A 19,569-nucleotide genomic window follows, 5' to 3' on the forward strand; every position below is an offset into this window, starting at 1 on the left:
AACAGTGTTGGTGGAAGTTGAAGGTCTGATAAACTCAAAACCATTGGGCTATGCGTCGTCAGATATTGCAGATACAGATCCAATAACACCAAACATGTTGTTGATGGGGCGGCGAGACCCTATGTCTCCCCCTGCTGTGATCAATCCAAAGGAGGAAATCAGAAGTAGGAAACAGTGGAAGCACTGTCAGGTCATAGTTGATATTTTTTGGAGGAAATTTGTCACCGAATACCTGCCAGCCCTGCAGGTTAGATCAAAGTGGGTGACGGACACACCAAACTTGGAAGGGCAGAATAAGGTATTGGTAATAGACAACCAGGTCCCAAGAGGTGAATGGCTAATTGGGGAAGTGGTAGAGTCAGGATGGAAAAGTTAGGGTTGCTGACGTTTCTGTCAATAATAAGATATAGCGGCCAGTGGCAAAGCGGCCAGTGGCAAAGCTCATAAAACTACAGAAGTTTGTTGATTGAGACATCTCAGTATGATGTTCTGTTTTTTCCTTATTCTTATTTACTTAGTAATGAGTTTCCCTCATTAAAGGGGGGAGTGTAAGATTAGAGCCATCTTCTTAATTTGCGAAGTGCGCCACCACTTCACATGGCAACGCTGACTTATCAGACTTGTTGTTCGTTCGCCCAAGTAAAGCGAAAAGCCGTTTAGTTTCGCTCTGTTCTGCTAACCTGTATGTATTTTAACTGAAACATCTGATGAACGTAAGTTTATAGATCATTTTGGACCATTTGTTGTAGTAAGATGTTGTATAAGTGTCGAGTATTATTGAAATTAGTTTGATTACGTGTGCCTGGTTATTTTGTGCAAGTCGCCATTTTGTTATCATGTGTTTACTTATCAGGCCTAGAGTCTCGCGTATTTGGTCCATGTAGTTTGCAGTGTTAATTTTGCGCCAAGAACGTATGTTAAGGTATTCGACGAATCAAGAGTTGTTTAGATCAGTGTAAATTGTAATTCCAGATCCATGTAAGTAATGTTACGGCCCAAGTGAGAGATTGTTTACTTATGCTGCGTAGATTGCCTGTATTCTTTATATCCAACATCCAGTGCTTCATGAATGATTCGTACTGACTGCTTACCTGGCTAAACTGGCTAACCTGTAAATGGGGACAGCAGTCGCCGGCAAAGTGGTAAGTGTCTCCAACATTCTGAGAACGCTTCGAATAAACGATTACATGACATATAGACTGACACTTGAGTATTACGTATAATTATCTTACCAGTTACTTATTATATTTTATTATTTCATGTTTTACCATAGATTCGAATGAGACTACCAGAGAATAGATTCATACGAACTTTATAGCTGCTGCTGTCCTACTGTACTTATTTCTGTGTCGTCTGACCCTTTCTTACACTCTCCATTATCAAACTCTGAAAGCTTTGAGCCACAAACTTTACAGTCAGAAGGAATTTCACCCTTTAATAAAATATTGCATCCACCACAAAATTTGTGAAAAATGATAGGTGACTTTAAAAAGATGAACTAATGTCTTACAAAGGTTTGGCATGCAACAGTGTAGAGATATTAACACTAAAAGGTCCTGGAGACATTCTCCAGACAATTGGTACCTCATGGTAAATGTTAATATTAAAAATAAACTCTCTGCTACACTAACTGGTGCTCCTGAGTAGAGAGGTTCATTTTCTGAAGTAACCTCAGTATCAGTAAGGTTATCCTCAAAGTCAAACCATTCTGTGTCATCACCGCATGGTTCTGCAGAATCCAAGCTATTGTCGCAACTATCCTGTTCCAACTCTAGTTCTGTTTCATCAGCAGGCAGTAGCAAGTCTTCTGGAGTTTGGTTTTTCCATGCCTCTGGAATATTCTCAACTACTGAATAGCTGTTATAAAAGAAAAAGCAAAAACAATATTAAGGAAAAGTTCAACAATCTGAATTCACAACAGATCCTAAAATTACTTCTAATGAAAGATTTTTATAGGAGATATTATGATCAATGTGGAATTATGCTAAATACTTCACAACAGTATGTTTTACAGACAATTGTCAGACATCAAGAGAAAGCTAGAATTGAATTGCAGGACTATCAACCTAATCAAGTGACTAACAGATTTGCTCAGGAGCTTTAAGGATTGTCAATTTCTGTAAGTGCAAGGTACAGTACACAATATGACAGTCACACAGAGGAACAGTGAAGAATAACCCAATTGTGATGAGCATCTAAGCCTTCTAAGGATTCATTTGCAATGGCAGTTCGAGAAGAAAGAAAAGAAACAAGTAAGATCAACTAAGTTTGAACAGTAATATTTATTAAGTAATATCAGAACACACTGCATATTTTCTTACTGATAATTTGTCGCCTTGGCCCTATACAGTGTAAAAAACCTAGGATCGAAAGCCCCACGTTGGCCCACAATGTCAACAACTTTAACCTAGTAGTAGTAACACTGACTGACAGTTGTTACTCCATTCATTCGGCCTAGGCTATAGTTCAGCCTAGGCTAGACTACAGGTAGTTCCTATTAATCATCATGCAGGAGTCGATTCACTGGTTTGTGGTTGGTCTTGTAACTATACTGCAATACTGTAGGAATTTCTGAACAGAATTTAGACTTTTTCAAATACAGTAGCCCCGAAGTGATGTAAACGAGTGCGCCGTCACAAACCTACCTTACCGTTAGTACTATACTAATAGTACTAGGCCTATATGCTGGTATTCTTAGGCTACATGCTGATACTGTAGGCTAGGTAGAGTAGGGTTTTTTCAAGTTGCATGCGATATTTATCACAAAATTGGTTTTATAAAATGGATATAATCAACTTTTAATCATACCAAAGTTATTGATCTGCTTCATTGTACCCATGCAAGAAGGGAAAAAAACTCAGGCGTATTCCTAACTTGTACTTCCTTCGAACCATTCACGAATCTCACACACTAAATAAACCACAAAACTTCAATCAATGAAAAATAGATAGCCTACTCAGCTACTGGGAAACACGGTGAATACTCCTCATATTGAAGTTGTGTTTTCTTTTGCTTTGCTAGTGTCGTTTTTAAAAATGACAATAATATTTAAAAAGTAGAAAACGCAGTTTGCAGAGTCAATTCGTTCTCTGACATCATAGTAAGCTACTTTGTTAGCTGACGTCTTAGAAACACGTGACTAGCTTAATATTTTAGAGAAGTTACGTTAGGTAGTAGGGAATAAAAGAAACATGGAAGAAAATAAGTTACAGTAGTAGAAGGCAGTTTCAAAACTGGATGTGACTTACCAAGAAACTGTTACATTTTCGTTAACTTCTGTTTGCGAGCCGTCGAGTCCCCGACTTTCAAACCACGTTTCTTCAGAACATTCGCCATCTTTTTGGCATTCACTGTCGTCGTAAGAATTAGTTTTAAGCCTCCAAGAAGTTGTGCGAGGTACTTCAAGATATGGATCTTCGGAGCGCAGATAATCCGAAGCTGTTTTTCTTTTTCTTTTCTGTCCGACATTTGCTTTTCTTGTTTATTAAGACACAACTTAGAAATAAATCCCCTTCGAGTCTCAGAATAAAGGTTTACTCTTTCGGAAGTCAATGCTACATTTGAGAAACTCACGCTACACTACTGATAAACCCGGCGACCCCGCTCTCATCATAGTACATAGGAGATGCGAGAGTGTGTTTATTACGTCATCATTAAGACCCGGCAAAGTTTGAAAATACGCAATGCGGAAAAGGAAGGCCAATACGGAACTGATTTTCAGTTTGTCCATGGATTTAGCTTAATAATTTTGTCCTTTTAAAAAAAAAAAAAAAAGTTGTTCAGTATGAGGAAAGAAACTCCAGAGAAAACGACATTCGGTGTTTTATTTTGCTATTAATAAATGGTACCGCCTCAGATATGCGTGATCGTTAAAACCACAAACACTGTTTCTATGCCTGTAATACAAAGCCATCTATTGTCTTAACCGCCAAATTTTTAATCCATGAGCAGAGTTACTTGGTATTCAGTGCTGGCTATCGTAATATTCAACAAACTGACTACAGTCATATACGCTCACACAAAATAATTACTTTTCAGATGTATCTATTTGTTACGATTACCAGAGCAAAATTGTGAACCATGTCTGGAACAAAGTGTCTCTTATTTTGGACGGAGGATCAAACGATGAGCATCGAAAATATAACCGCCATCGCCAATATTTCGAAAAGAACAGTCGGGGCCTGCACAATTGCTAAATGGGCAGGAAAAAAAAAACTACAACGCCAAAGTACTGATGATTAGCGGTAAGTTTTTTCATAAACGATTTACACACCTCAATTTTACAAAATGAAAAAAATACTAGCTCTATCCTCGCAATTCTTTAACTTAGTTTTAAGTTAAGGCAAAAAAAACAACTTCACTTCGTTCATAGTAAGGCGTAAATGCGCAAGATATTTGACTTCAACTGATATTGACTTACCCTTTAGGCCTAACAGTAACAGTTGTTGTACACTAAACAAAGCAAACGTCATAGTTAGGTCACATGGGCACATTTTCGACTAGATTTCTTACAAAAACTTTCAATTGTTCTGAGTTGGGGAGGGAGGTACATAATCCAGTGCTAATCCATATTATTATGCCCCTAAAAGCAGAAGGGGGGGGGGCATTTATGAAAAATTTGTGATCAAGAGACAAGAATAAATATGTAAACTAAGAATAATTAGGCGTTTGAATGTGATAGTTATGTCTTATTCATAACTTGATAGGGGAATGCCAGATGTTCATCATATTCATTGTACGTTGATGCAGTACGATAGTTGGTGTTTATATCATGAATATTAATGAGGTCACAGGGTCAAACCTGAAAATCTGCTCTTAAAATGTTGTTCAGTCTACAACCTCAAGTCCGATTGAAATAAAACTTGGTATAATTAATGTTGTGAGGTGATAAGAGCCTACATGTACAGTATGTGTTGATGCATGTTAAATTTGAAACATTTTTATATTGATAAGGGGTGTGGCTTCATATAATTTGCTACATTTAGCTTCTAAGGTTAGCCATAACTCGATAAGGGAATGCCGAATGTTCCATTGTTAATGATAGTCACAATGTACGTAGACATGTATTATAGCGAGCACTGAGCAGTTGTTGGTTATAACGTTATTATTAATGAGGTCATAGGGTCAAGCCTGAAAATCTGCAATTAAATACTACTCTACAACCAAAAGTTTGATTGTACTGAAACTTGGTATGATGTAATAAGGTAATAACAGGTATGTGTAGATGTATGTTAAAATTGATATATTTGCATATTAATGAGGGGGTGTGGCTACATATAATATGGCAACATTTAGCTTAGCCTTTGGTAATGGGTTATCAAATGTTCATGATCGTCACTACCTGAAGATGCTCTATACTGAGTGAAGAAACCCATTTGCTGGTTATATCATCTATATTAATAATGTGATAGGGTCAAAACTTCAGGCATTCGTCAGAACTTTGTTTCTTAAGAATTAATATGAAATCCATCATTCATCAAATTCAGCAAGGAACCATTCAATTCATTGCAATGATTACATTTGTTTTGTTTTTAAATTCGCAGTGTCTTCACTGTTACATGAAGGCAAAGCAACTCTATAAAAGTATCTTTCAACAAATTCTGTTAGCAAGCCAAAATTTTGTTGTAGAATTCATTTTAGACAAAAAGACAAAACTAGTAGCTTCATAGCTTTAAAAGTGAAAATTGTAAAAATCTCACATTGTTAGCACAAGACATAATACGACTCAATTGTAACTTTTATGGTGTACAGTAAAAAGTTCTTAAATAGGCGAAATTATGGAATGTGAAAACAGTTGTTCTCTCCCAAATTGTTTAATTGTACAACTACTAAGATAATTAATGTTTGGAACTTTTGATATGTTTTGTTGACAGAAAACCTTGCTGAACTACGCCAAAAACAGAGGGCAATTAGCAAAGGACTAAGGGAAAGTCAGTTGTCACCTGTTGATCAACTGACTGAGGAAACTCCTCAGTGCCCGGTTCAAAAGAAGGATGGACGAAAGGTAGCCTCAAAGGCAAACCTAAATGTAGCCCTTGAAGCTCAGAGGCAGACTTTTGCTTCCAGTTCAAAGGATTGCACTCAATGTGGGCAGAAGACGGAAGAGAGCCGGGAACTGAAAGAGCAGTTGGATGAAGTCAAAGTAGAGCTCCTTCTAATGTAGGATGAAAGGGATGAGCAGTCTGTTAGATTTAAGGACATGATGGACATGCATCAGAAGGAGGTACATGACCTTAATGTGAAACATGAAAAAGAACTTGCCGCAGCAAAAAGGACATACTTAGAGAGGGGTGCAATTTAGATGCATCACCCAGCAGCTCAATATTTTCTGGAGGTAAGTAAGCTTGGCTTTAGTTACTTTCTATTCTTTACAACTCTGCCAGAGGAACTTGAATTCGGAAGGCGCCCGAACATCTAGACTTTGCAAATGATGAAAATTAAGTTTGTTGGTCACAACTTACGGATTTGTTGGATTGAGTTTTTACTATCAAGCCCAAGGTTGTGTTTGATTGTAAAAACTTTTAAGAAGATCAAATTGTCCTAAGGAACAGTTGATTTAGACCACAATCACAATAATGTATTTCTTTCATATTTTTTGGACTATTTTTGCAAAGTATGATCAAATTATAAAATTTGACCAAAACAATGCGTAACATCAATCAGTTTGCTTTGGTTGATTTTGACCTTGGTGCAGGCATATAGCCATTCTATCCGCAAAAAGATCAACTGTGTTTTCGTTGTTCAGTTTTAAGTCTTTTGAACTAGATTGCACTTTGCAAAATGGTAATAAATTATTTAATAGAAGTACATCAGTGCAAGGCTGTGATTGTAGGATGCTTATCAGGACTGGAAAAAAGGATTTGGTTTATGAAAACTTAGTATAAGAAAATTTGTTATTGAACTAGTTCAGGTGTGACAAATGTTTATCTTCTATGAAAGAGGACAATAAAAGAAACCCAATAGTGAAAAAAAAGTATTCAAATATCTTGTTCCGTTTAGGAGATATTCAAGTTTAAAGTTCTTTCTGATTGTGTAGAAACTGCTGAAATCAGACTAGCTGTAACGTCATATCCTCACATTCCTGATAAGTCTTTGTTATTTTATTTCAAATATTTTGTAAGATTTGACTTACAACCAAAAGATACGTCAGGAGATCTCATATGTGTCAAGGGAAGTATTTGAGATTTAACATCTGAAGAATGTTTGATTACATTTTATAAGATTTGTGAAAAAAAATTAAATTATTTTTTAATGAAATATATTGACACATGTTAAGGAAATTAGGATGTGACATCACACCCTCACAGTTAGTCTTTCTACATCAGTCATTTCCAAAGAAATTTTGAAATCTTCGAAGAGTGATATCTCCTTAACAGAGAATGCTATCTCTTTTTAAGCTCTTTCATACAAGATAGACATGTCAGACACCTGAACCAATCCTTTAAAGGTAGTCTTGTGGTGGGATCCATAAATGATTATCTTTTATTCTTACTCTGCCATTTTCCTTTCGCTGACACTTAATGTCAATATCACTTGGTTCTGGCTATTGAATAATCTACAAGTTTCACTACCTTTACAATATGGTAAATTTTTATCTATTTCTCCACTGTAGAATTGACACCAAAGAAAGTAAAGTTGTTGGGAGACATTGCTTCGATGGCTCAGAAGAGCTTCAATTCTTCATCTCCAGTCCAGAAGGAGGCGAGTCTGGAGTCATGCAGTCCTGTTGAAAGAACATTAGAAGTAGATGTCTCCCCACAGCGTGCAACCACATCAACCACCACATCATCTACTCCAAGTTCATCTCGTGGACTCTTTGCAGGAGTGAAGCTCGGAGATAAACCAGTGAGTGCTCTTTTTTATGTGCTGAATTCGCTGCCTTCTTTCACTTTCACATTTTTTCATAGGGACACTGTGATGTTATTGCAGTTGGTTCTTTCCAAAGCCTTTGGATGGTGTTCTATTCAATTTATGAAATTTGGGTTCATCTGTTCATTATGCAATACAGAAAGCATTTGATTGTAAAAATACATTGCTGACAAGATCCAGACATCAAAACGATCAATGTGTTCTTTTTGTTAACATATGTGGTTTTGTTTTGGTTTTGAACTTGATCATACTTTGTAGAGCAGTCATCACTTTGAAATACTGTGATTATAGCTACATGTGTATCAGCACAAAAGAAGATTGGGTTTTGCTGTCGGTTTTCCTGGAAGTCAAATGTCATTTTGAGGTCAAACTTGGCAAACCATGTAAACTCTACAAAACGAATGTTAATTAAAGTTTGTTTATGGTATTAGATGATTGGTTGTCATGCAGTTGAGCCAAGGTCTTTTGATGTCACAGTCAGAAAATCTTTAAAAATATGCAACCATGAGAGGTTAAGAAGGTGAGTGAACATTAAACTTGGTCTGTATATTGTTACTTGGACTTAAAGACTTGTTTGTAGCGGGTCTCTCTTGTAATTAGTTTAGCTCGGAGGTTTAACTTCAGAACCAATGATATACTGCAAGAGGAACTGATCTTTTGAACCAAGTTCAGTATATTTTTATATTTCAACCACATAGATTGCATGTACTCAAATAATACTTTCTTTGACTCCTCAGAAAATGATTTTTCTTTCGGGGATGTCATTCTTCAAATTGTTCGAAGGACATGAGAATTGCTACTTTCATTGTAAGGAAATGAGCTGCAGGACTTTGACCATGACAATGACAGATGGCGCAATACAGAAAACATACAAGCACCACTTAAACTTGTGTTCTTTCTGGTTGAAATCAAATATCAGGTTATGTCTTTCCATTGCATGTCTTTGACTTTGTCTTTTTTTTTTCCAGCCTCTGGTTGAACTTTCCAAAGGAAGTGGAATTACAGTAACAGCAATGCAGCTGTCGTTTATTCATCGGGTTTCTCGCCAGAAACCAGAATTAATGCTGAGGAAACTCCTACAGGCAGTGTTCACACCTCAGGAATTGCCAAATGGATGTGCCATGGGTGCCAGACTTGCAGCAAACAAAAAGAGTGAGGGCACTTCCACACCACTGGACAGTGAGAAGCTTTCAGCAATGAAGGGTTAGAACTTTGATGTATTATTGGTCAAAAAAATGTTCACTGATTTCCTTTAGTGTATTCAAAGAAACTACATGGGAGGGGAGCATGGGACTTAAAACCCACACAGTAAACTCGATGGTGGCTTTAAAATTAGGGACTGCCTTTTTTTGGAGGGTTAGGGTGCTGGTTGTTTCCACAAATTTAAGGTTCTAATCATTCCAATTGTGAGGTTAGGAGTTAGAGGGGTGGAGAGAGACATATAAGGCCTTATGAACAAGGGGCATAAATAAATAGGACCTTGAACCACATACAATATGCATGTAGTTTACTTTTAATGGAAATAGATCATTTTACCCATTTCCTCAATTAGTTTACAAGATTTATTTGTGGCTTAAAGATATTGGTGTATGTGATTTTGGGGAGGGCTTTCAGGTTAGAGGTTCTCTTCTGAAGGTCAAGGAATTTAGATTGCCATGTTTTACCATTTTTTCCATTTCATTTGTCTATTTAATTCCACACCTTTTAAGCACAAGTTCTTACACCATTTTTTTTTTGGATAACTATGAGGGACTTGTTCAGTAAGTCGTTTCTGTTATTTGAAGATGTTATGTTTAGTGTTTCTCTTAACGGACTAAAAAATTATACATTATTTTTCTTTCTTCGTCTCTTTGCAGATTACATTTTGAAGAAATTCAAACAAACAAATGGGAAACCTGCCCTTATAGAAAAGGACATGAATGCAATAATTAACGGCAAATGTGCAACAGTTAGAAGGGGGTTGAACTCCAAAAAGGCTAATTAGTTCATGTTTCTTTGTTTTTTTTTCTTCTTTTGAGCTTGTCTTGAGATTGTATTGTATTGTATTGTATTGAAGACTTTTTTATAGCAAAGAGACTTAAACAATGTCGTTTGTCATGTCTTAACTTCTGTGTAAATTTAACAACACATGGAAGAGTTAAAAAGAGCATCTAACACTGTGCAGTTTGACAAGTGCAGTTTGACAGCCAAATAAAAACATGCTTGCGCTAGCTTGCACAAGCTTGCGCAAATCCTTTATGAGATTGTCCAGTGCGTGCAGAAGATCGCAACATAATGTAAGCATGGCACGCTTGCGCTAGCTCACACAAGTTTGCGCTTGTGTGCATTTGTGCCAACTGCAAGCTTTCGGTAAGCTTGCAATCATCACAAGCTTGTTTCAACGTGCAGCAGGAAAATGGCCAGCTTGCGCAACTTTACTACAAGCTTGCATGACCATCCTATTGGCAAGCTTGCGCAACTATACTGCAAGCTTGTGCAATCATACTGCAAGCTTGCGCAATCATCCATTAGCAACTATGATGCAAGCTCGCGCACACATGCGTAAGCTCAATTTGTTAGTCCATTGCAAGCATATTGCCATTGATTCAAGCTTGCAATTGTTCCAATTGCAAGCATGCTGCATGCTTCCAACCAGCATGATTCTGCAAGCTCCCTTCAAGCATGCGGCAAGCTCGTCTTTTCTGTAAGGGTGCCTTACTAAATGCTACAGTGGAGATCATTCACATTGCCCAAAGCAGTCATTTGTATGTAAGAGGGGCAGATACTACAAATTTCCATTTATGCCAAATGCTGCATAGGGTTCTCTGATAATATCAAACACTGACAACGCAAAACTTATCCAATAACTTAACTTAAAACACGCACCTGATACAAACGATTATGGTCCACTCGTTTACAGACTTCCACTCAAAAAGCAGAAGCAGTCAATAATGCTTTCAAGATGACTAATCCAAAACATAGCACCACATTTGCACGCAACAGTTAGTACTGCAGGGACCACAGTGCCATACACATCACAAACAATGGGCGTGGTGAGTCCATAGCCAAGAAGATGGAAGCTGCTGGGTTAAAGTTAAGCACAAATAGTCCATGTATCCAGACTCTGAAACAGATGCAGAGAAAACAACAGTATGATAAATTACGCAAGAGAGGCAGAGCCTACCGAAGGAGGAGAGCACAACTCAGAGAGAGAAAGTACAAGATACATGGTAGAATGAATTATATAAACCAGCACAGTTGTTATAAAAGAGATGAACTGATTCATGACCAAAGTTACTCCAAAGTCATAATCCAAAATAGTATCACTCACTCACTCAGGGAACCCTAAGCAATCAGGGTGATGAGCATGACCCTGGCAAGCACCATCAAACTTGCAGGACCTGCTGCTGTCGTTGATACTGCGGAATTCTGCAGAGAGGTGTGACACCTCCACACATGCTATTGTGGGAAATGTCAAATGATTTGCTACTAGGACTAATTATAACAAGTTTCTGAAAAGTATGCTGAAAAGCATATGCCAGAATGTGGACCCTGATGGCTCTTCTCTTAGCTGCCAGGGGTAGGCATTGTGCGGATAATGCCATATGCTGGTGCCCCTGGCTTACTGATGGTGTAGGCACATGTCCACATTCTGCATCCCCTTGTGCCACTTGCTGTTTGTTTGGCCAACTTTTCATTAATGCCATCAGCCCATGCCATCCAATCTTGGTCTGACATCGTAGAGAAGTTTTGATATAACCAGTACTGTATACAGGGCCTATGTTTTATCTCAACGTAGCCTATGCACAGTGCAACAGCCACATCGAATACTAATGTATATATAAATTTTGAATGTCGCTTTTTTTTACACTGTATAAAAGTATATGCTACTCAGTCCAACTTCAGTCCGTCAGGTACTTTTTAAGAAAAAGTCACCCAGGAAAGAACCTGGGCACGAAAACCAAACTACCAAACGACTGATCCGCTCTCAGCCCCAGTCCCCTTGCATCGGGACTGTGACTGTGTGATCATCGTCAGGTGTGTATCACCATTCCCTAAGGGAACAGATACTACACATGATCTTAGCCAAAAGGCCGTCAGGTTTTAGTTGTTCTCTATAGCCTAACATCGAAATTAGTGGCTCCTTATACCAGCCTTTACTTTCACTAGTACTATATACATCTCAGTAGCAGACAGCTGAAAACAACATACACAGCTGGTAGTGTGGCCTATACAAGCCATTCAGATGTTCTTAAAGTACAATCATTACTCAGTGCATTTTGGAGCACACGGTGTAGCAATTTATTTTTTTCTCGGCAGTTTCATGCCCTTTTTTCGATATTTTGATGACATTTCGCACAAATGGAGCTCGTAATCGCATAAGAGTAATATTTGTACACGTTTTGTCATATTTCATTGTTACACATCATACCTGACACCTAAAGCTATAATTAACGCTCATAGAGTCTAAAACGGCAATTTTCAAATTTTTGCTTAAGGTAGCATACGCCCATTAAAAGCCCATTGACTTACACACTAAATCATAAAAAGTAAAGCCTGCTCTAAGTCTAGATAGAAGTTTACACTTGCTAAATGCTACCCACCACTGGATAGCTCACAAGTTGGCCTTTTATGGCACCATAAATTTTCCGTACCATGACCCTGAACATTTTTTGCTACGAGAGTCGAAACTTTTCTTCACTTGTAACCACACCTCTTTACTCGGCCGTAAACAATCTTCGTCCGCTGCTCCTGGGAGGGCTTAACTGGTCTAAAATTGTCTCAATTTTCCAAGCCATAAAAAAAGCTCATCCTAATTGAAAAAGTCCTTCTCCTGCTCATAATTGGCGCTTTTCCTGAACACTTGCCGCGGATTGATATAGACGCTAATAGGAGTATGCCACCCTAACGAACGCATAATCTGGTTGTTTTGAAAAGCCGTCTTAAGATGTTTGATGTTCTGAATGCGACAAAATCCAAAGGTATTTCACTTTACGTAATATTCGGCTGACTTTCGAGTTATTTTCAGGCTTAATCGTGTTTTAGGGAATGATATTTAAGCATCCTCGACAAGATCGTGAAACTGCTGTCGAATTTTGTTGGCCTAATTTCTCCGGCAATATTTACGAAATTTCAACATAACATTCAACCCATGCATTAAATATTGTTTTTCTGCGCGTATGTGTTTATTTGGCATTATGAATCATATTTGGCAATATATGGTTATCGGAAAACTCTTTGCGTGTAGCCTTACGCGACCGCCGAAATTCAAACGTACTGATATGCAAAATCGGTAATAAAACCGGAGGTCACGGGGGCAGATCTCCGACTGTATATATGATTAGAAATGAACTATTCATTCCAGAAAGGAAGGCGAGAGAAAACATGTTAATGTATGGAATTTGGATCTCTCCAAAGAAACCTATACTGTGGAGCTTTTTAAATCCTCTTTTCTTTGAGTTGAGTTGCAAAGTGGTGTAAAATTAACCAATTCTTCTGCAGAAGAACTTCTATGCAAGGCTGCCTTACTGTCATGTACGTGTGACTTACCAGGTAAGTCTTTTGTGACAAATGGCATTCAATTTAGCGGTAAACATGGTTGTTGGCATTGTTTGCAATCTGGGGAAACATACAACAGAAAGTGGAGGCAATTGTCATGTTTTCCCCTTCAACACTGAAGAACCTGTTGGTCGAAAACGCACCATGGAAGAAATCTTGAAATATGTTACAGAAACTGTCAGTAAAACCAGGACAAAGCATATGTTACCAATGGATGTAAGGGGCCATTTTAGTTTATGTATTTGAAGTACTTTAATTTTGCGGATGGCATGGTCATCAACTACATGCACTGTGTTTGTGAAGGTGTAATGAAGCTTTTATTAAAGCTTTGGTTTGGATAGAGAATCGTCACAATATGGTTTCTTTCAATCGTGCAAAGTCTCAAGTGATTCTATATCTTATATTAAACCAACAATCAATATAACAAGAGTGCCTCGATCTTTCAATGATCTAGCTTATTGGAAAGCTTCAGAGTTCGAAATTTTCTACTGTATTGGGGAATACCAATTTTGTCACAGGTGTTAACTCGTGATTATTTCATTCATGTTTGTTTACTAGTAAGATCAATTTACTTGTTATCTGAAGATAATGTATCAGTTAATGAAATGTGTATGTTAGAATTTTTGAAAAAATGTCAACACTTGTACTCACTAAGGTATATGACCGTGAATGTACATCAGCTGGTTCGTTTAATTCACTGTGTTCGTTGCAATGGACCTTTGTATGTAAAGAATTGTTTTCTTTTTGAAGATATGAACGGATCTATTGTTTCCTTTATCCATGGTACTTAGGGTGTAGATACACAAATTATTCAGTCATTTAATTTTTTACATTTGGTTCCAATATTGAGTCAGAAGTTGTGTTTAAATGATTTTGAAGCATTGGAATATTTAAATAACCTTAAAACTTAAGTTTCTTTTCAAAGTCATGGCAAACTGTATTTCCAGGGATTTACAGAATTTATGGTTTTAAAGAAGCATGCTTATCTGCCAGTGAATTTTCTGCAGTAAAGCAAGTTGTTAACATTTTCTCAAATAACATTGAAATTTGCTTACGACATTTTTTCAAGGCTAGTAATTCATTTGTTTATGGGAGTCCATACAAAAAAATGGTAAGAAGAAATCAGAGTGTCATCAAGTACCAGTACAAAGATTCATACAAGTTTGGGTCTGTGAAGTATTTGGGCAAAGTTGGATCTAAGGAAAACCCACTGTTTATTTGTACAGTTGCCCCTTTTCCGTTGTTTGTTTCGGAGAGCAATGATCACATTCATAAAGTACAGATGGAGTTTAAAAGATATGAGGTAATCGATGTTCAAAGTATATTCTGTACTCATGTATTCTTGTTGAACTTCTTATAAGAAGTTCATTTGTGAATTTCCAAACAAAATTGAAAAGGATTGAAAGTCATTTTGTGCATTATAGTTATTCATTATCCATGCAAATAAACACCCTTGTTCACATAAAGTATGAAAATTCCAAATGGAATGGCTCCTTGACAGAAGAGGCATGTATATAGTAAAATACAGTGGCGTAGGAACGGGCGGATTTTTTTTTGGGGGGGGGGGGGGAATCGCGAGTGAAAAGTCTGAATTTGAGAATTTCGCCCCCTTGAAAAAAAGTCTAGCTACGCCACTGGTTATATACTGTGAATATGTTTGGTCCTAGAATGAAAGAAGGTGATTTCAATACCAGGCAGTTACATGTCATGCAAATCATTAACCTCAATCTTTGTTACTATTGTTGGTTGCTGGCCAGATAATGTAGTATATATTGTAATACCAATTAAATATAATTCAACGTTTTGTAAGTATCAATGTAGATTTTTAGTTTTAAGTCTTTGACTTGAAATTTGTGTATTTGACTGGATATTTATCAACAAAAATACTTGAACATTTCTAAAATATATTTACAAAACACATATCAGTTGAAAGCTTGTCTTAACTTCTTCCACTTCTCAATTCAATATACATTAAATTCATCAATATACTCTTCCATTCTTCTTATGGAATGCATCCCTCTTTAATTGCAATTAAAATTGAAATAGTTGTTGTTTAAACTTAAAATACATTGATCTTCACAAGCAAGAGATTTCAAGTCCACAATCAACTGAAATTTGTCTCAGTCCAAATTGTTCTGAAAAAAAATCATAGGTCCTGTCTCCTCCTATACCTTTGTACAGCAGAACAGGATGTAAAAAGTTTCAGTTGAACATTATAGTTGAGTATATATAATAGAACATGTGCATTTTGGAATAAGAATTCGTCTTAGTATTCGAATAGATGTTCAAAAGTTCCTTTAGTATTCCAAAAATATGTTCAAAGGAGATAAGTTGTTGAATAGGCATTCCTTAGGTATTCAATCAAATAGGTATTGGAATACTTTGTATAGCAATATTTAGTATTCGATTACGCATTCATGGAAAGAAGTATTCGAATACCTATTGGAATAGTTATTTTAAGTATTCGATTCGGTATTCTCAAGTCTGAATACTTGAAATTTTGAAATACCATCTATATAGCTATTCGAATACTTAGCGAATACTAAATAGTTATTCGTGTTGGGTAAGGGTATTCATACTTTCCAATGGAACAAAATAACAAATTATACTTCGCCAATTTGAATCCACCAAGTTCTGTACTATTCAGTGTTTGCTGTTTACCAAGGCATGCACTGTTACAACAAGAGGTGAATGAGTATTAGATTTGGTCTATTTGCATGGAATACCATACTATAATTGTTGTAATCTTTCGAGTAAAACAGTGTATTTAAATTCAGGTTTTCCTTCATCGCCACTTCACCCTGTACAACATCTGCGTTGAGAGCATTGACAGGAAGTCATCCTACATAGGACCTACCTTCAGTACATAGAGTAACAGTAGTCTCTTGTCAGCAGTATAAATTCATGTTAGCTTATTTAATATATTATATGGGATGGTGAGAAACTTCCTGGACATCCAGCCCAGGTGGCCCTTTATCAGAGTGAATTAAGAGGGTCAGGACAATACATCCAGAAGTAGCATTGCTTCATGCCTAACCTAACAGCCCTTTCATGGCAACAGTGGTTTGCATGGACATCCTTCAACTAACCTGCCAGCTGACATAATAATTTTTTAGATTAACGGCTCATGAAGGTCTGTGAATAATTGTGTATTTGTGTACATGGTAAGACATTAGACAATTCCTAGCAATCACAAATATATTCTGGCAAAGTTTGCATAATCAAACTTAATACTTAACATATTCCCCCAAACTTCATTTTTTCACAGGTATGTTGAATTTGTGGCGAGAAAGTACTTGGCAGCCATCGATTTTAACTATGACAGAAACCGTCCCAAAGAAAGATGGAGATGTGAATGATCAGTTAGTGTTTCTGTATGCCCTCATTATATGCTTATTTAATATGTGTAGTGAATGGCATTAATTATACAACCCATTTCAAATACCTTTTAGGCCCCAATCTGACTCACTTCACAACAGATTATTAATGCAATTGGTGGTTTGTGGATTCATTTATGTCTTAAACCAGAGGTTAAATGTATAACTGAATTGAAACACTTTGAAGGTATTTACCTAGTACATGAACATTTCACTTTGATGATGTCAATTGTTTCTAGGTAGTATTTCATAGTGAAAACAATAAAGATTTAATTCAGAGCAGCCTTAGAGCTTTATATGTAGATATTTGTAACAATACCATGTGTGTTGATTATCTGGAGGTGCACAAAGGAATATGCAAATCACAACCACCTGTTATTGTTTCTTTTCAGGGTCAAGGTGAAGTACTCCACAGCCACCAAACAATGGCACCCGGTTCCTGTGAAAGAGCCCCAAACCTATGGATACATTCTGCATTTCAGGAAAACATTGTGAAAGTTCTGGTAGTTAATCTACGTTCATCCAAACAGGCTGGAAAAACCCTACTTGATGAATCCAAAAATTATACCAAGAGTGTCCACTGTCCATAGGCCAACAATGGAAGACTTACAGAGCCAATATAAGAGTGGGTTTACACATAATCAATGCTTGTAGATTCTTAAGCTCATTTCCACAAATATATGATATGATTAATCAAACATTAAACGGGTGGAAGTAAAATTATTAGGCAGTTAAATGATGGTAGAATGTTTGACAAAAGAACATTCAAAACCGGACTAGAATTTGCTATTATTTGATCCTATTCATTATCACTGCTTGCATTAGACCAAATGTTATGGAGATAAGCTTTATAATTCACAAGAGATAAAATACTGCAAGCAAACATCGTTAAGTTCATGCCCATATAATTTAATCTCACCAACTTAAGTCACCACGATGGTATAAGAACTTCTGAAATTGCGTATAGTACATTCCTGATGAAAGTGAGACACGCGAGGCATTTTTGTGTGTGGATATATCGGCGAGGTATGGATAGTTGCTTTCCTACATTTTCAAAGTTGTTCATGCATATGACATTGAGAAGTGTAGCCTCTTTAGGTAAATATATAAAGGCCTACATATGTCAAAATAAACATGTCTAGCATGTTTTGTTTTTTTCTTAAACAATACTTGGTCCTTTCCGTACCCTCAAAGAAAGTTAGTTATAATCCATGATATGCATTGAAAAACATAAAAGTTTTTAATTTGAATATGTTTTACCTAAAATATGCCAACTTTAATTCCTGTGTAGTGACAATCCGCTGATGGAAACATGTTCCTTATGCACCAAACTGCACAGGATGACTACACGATTGTAACGTCCAGGCACTATTACATGTCCTGTGTCCCAGTATCAGTAGGTCATATCTTTGGATCATCGCCTGATTCAAAGCTTCAGGTCCATTGACCGAAAATGAACGTTTGTTAAATGTAGGAAGCAAACATCTGAACATATATGATCTGCTTGTTTCTCGATTTCTAAATGAATGTTATGAAGGGGCTCTTGCAACCCTAATCTCAAATATAGATTAGCATGTAAAAGTAGCCAAATTATTGCAACCAGTATAATAACATTTACCAATTATTGTCAGCCGATACTCATTAGCTAATGCAGTACCTCGTGATTTCAAGTTCACACCTCTCTTTAAATGACTCCAATTCGTCACGAAGATAACGAAGAAAGGCCATGTTAGGGTATATCCATAGACCTACTTATAGCAAAAAATAAGTAGATACTTCATTTTACAATCGCGTATTAAAGAACTCGCACTCAATCATTGGATACAGCAACTACTCTCCCACAACAGTGCATCAGTAATTACTACTTTGTATTCTTAACATGTGTATCAGGACATGAACAGTAGGTACTTACTCTAAAATTATACTTCATAAAATGAAATGTTTTTGTAAAATGATGTCCACTCTATAAAATAAATAAATGAAGGGAGTTATTTTCTGTATGGCTGATGTGATGAATTCGCTCACAAAAACTCACATTGGTGTTGCCATATACATAAGATCACTCGAAAATAAAATATGATTGATGGATATTGTTTGCAACATATGCCTACAAAAAATATATGGCGAGTTGTTAAATCAATCAAAAATATCAGCCTCGTCTTCATTGTAAAATGTTTACAAAATAAGATAAATACCCTTAAATAGAAGGTTATTGACCTTGTGCTGGGAAAAGTGGCCATTGAGGGTAAAGGTCAGTTTATAACAAAGTCATTTCACTTAAATTTGTCTTCTTCCTAGCCGTCGGGCCTATCTAACGTGTGTATATCAGAGTCGATATTTAAAGATTTCATCCGCTTAACCATTAATTCCCTTTATAAGACACTTATTAATCTTGAGCTGAGAAAAATGACCATTGAGGGTAGGGTTACCATGTCCGGATTTCATGAATTTCACACAGAAATTGACAGGTTTTCCCTAATTTAGCCTCACGAGTCACGAGCAAGTGATTTCCAACTAAATTTATACGCAATAAAATCTAACGTAATGTCAGTTTTAGGCAGAGTATCACGCGCCAATCCAACGTGTAAAGTGTTGTGAATCTGTGATTGAACATCGGCGGCTGAGATGAACGTACACGTACGTCCGGGTACGGTGCAGTTTCTCTATTCTTTAATTCAAGTTCTTCTGGCTCGGTCCATCGTAATAGTTACATTGAAAATATTCATCGTCGAAAATCGAAGACATCGTTTGCTCACTGTCGAGAAGAGATAATCTGCATCTTATG

At 36.8% G+C, this 19,569-nt stretch overlaps 1 protein-coding gene across 3 annotated transcripts; it reads left to right on the forward strand.

The window, feature by feature from the left end:
• The first annotated feature begins 613 nt into the window (after positions 1–613).
• Positions 614–19,562, forward strand: LOC139982479 (uncharacterized). Of its 3 annotated transcripts, XR_011798194.1 has the most exons (5): positions 614–713; positions 1,060–1,142; positions 1,274–9,072; positions 9,726–11,762; positions 11,950–12,080. XR_011798194.1 is itself a non-coding variant. In XM_071995379.1 (4 exons), the coding sequence occupies exons 1-3, from the start codon at positions 7,657–7,659 to the stop codon at positions 9,851–9,853; spliced, it is 552 nt and encodes a 183-aa protein (XP_071851480.1). In that variant the 5' UTR covers positions 1,852–7,656; the 3' UTR covers positions 9,854–11,762; positions 11,950–19,562. The 3 variants fall into 3 exon arrangements, 1 of the variants encoding a protein (XP_071851480.1); XR_011798193.1 differs by having other exon boundaries at positions 1,060–9,072; XM_071995379.1 differs by lacking the exons at positions 614–713; positions 1,060–1,142 and having other exon boundaries at positions 1,852–7,845; positions 8,838–9,072; positions 11,950–19,562.
• The last annotated feature ends 7 nt before the right edge of the window (positions 19,563–19,569 follow it).

This window comes from Apostichopus japonicus, chromosome 16, assembly GCF_037975245.1.
Source record: "Apostichopus japonicus isolate 1M-3 chromosome 16, ASM3797524v1, whole genome shotgun sequence".
Taxonomy (NCBI): Eukaryota; Metazoa; Echinodermata; class Holothuroidea; order Aspidochirotida; family Stichopodidae; genus Apostichopus; species Apostichopus japonicus.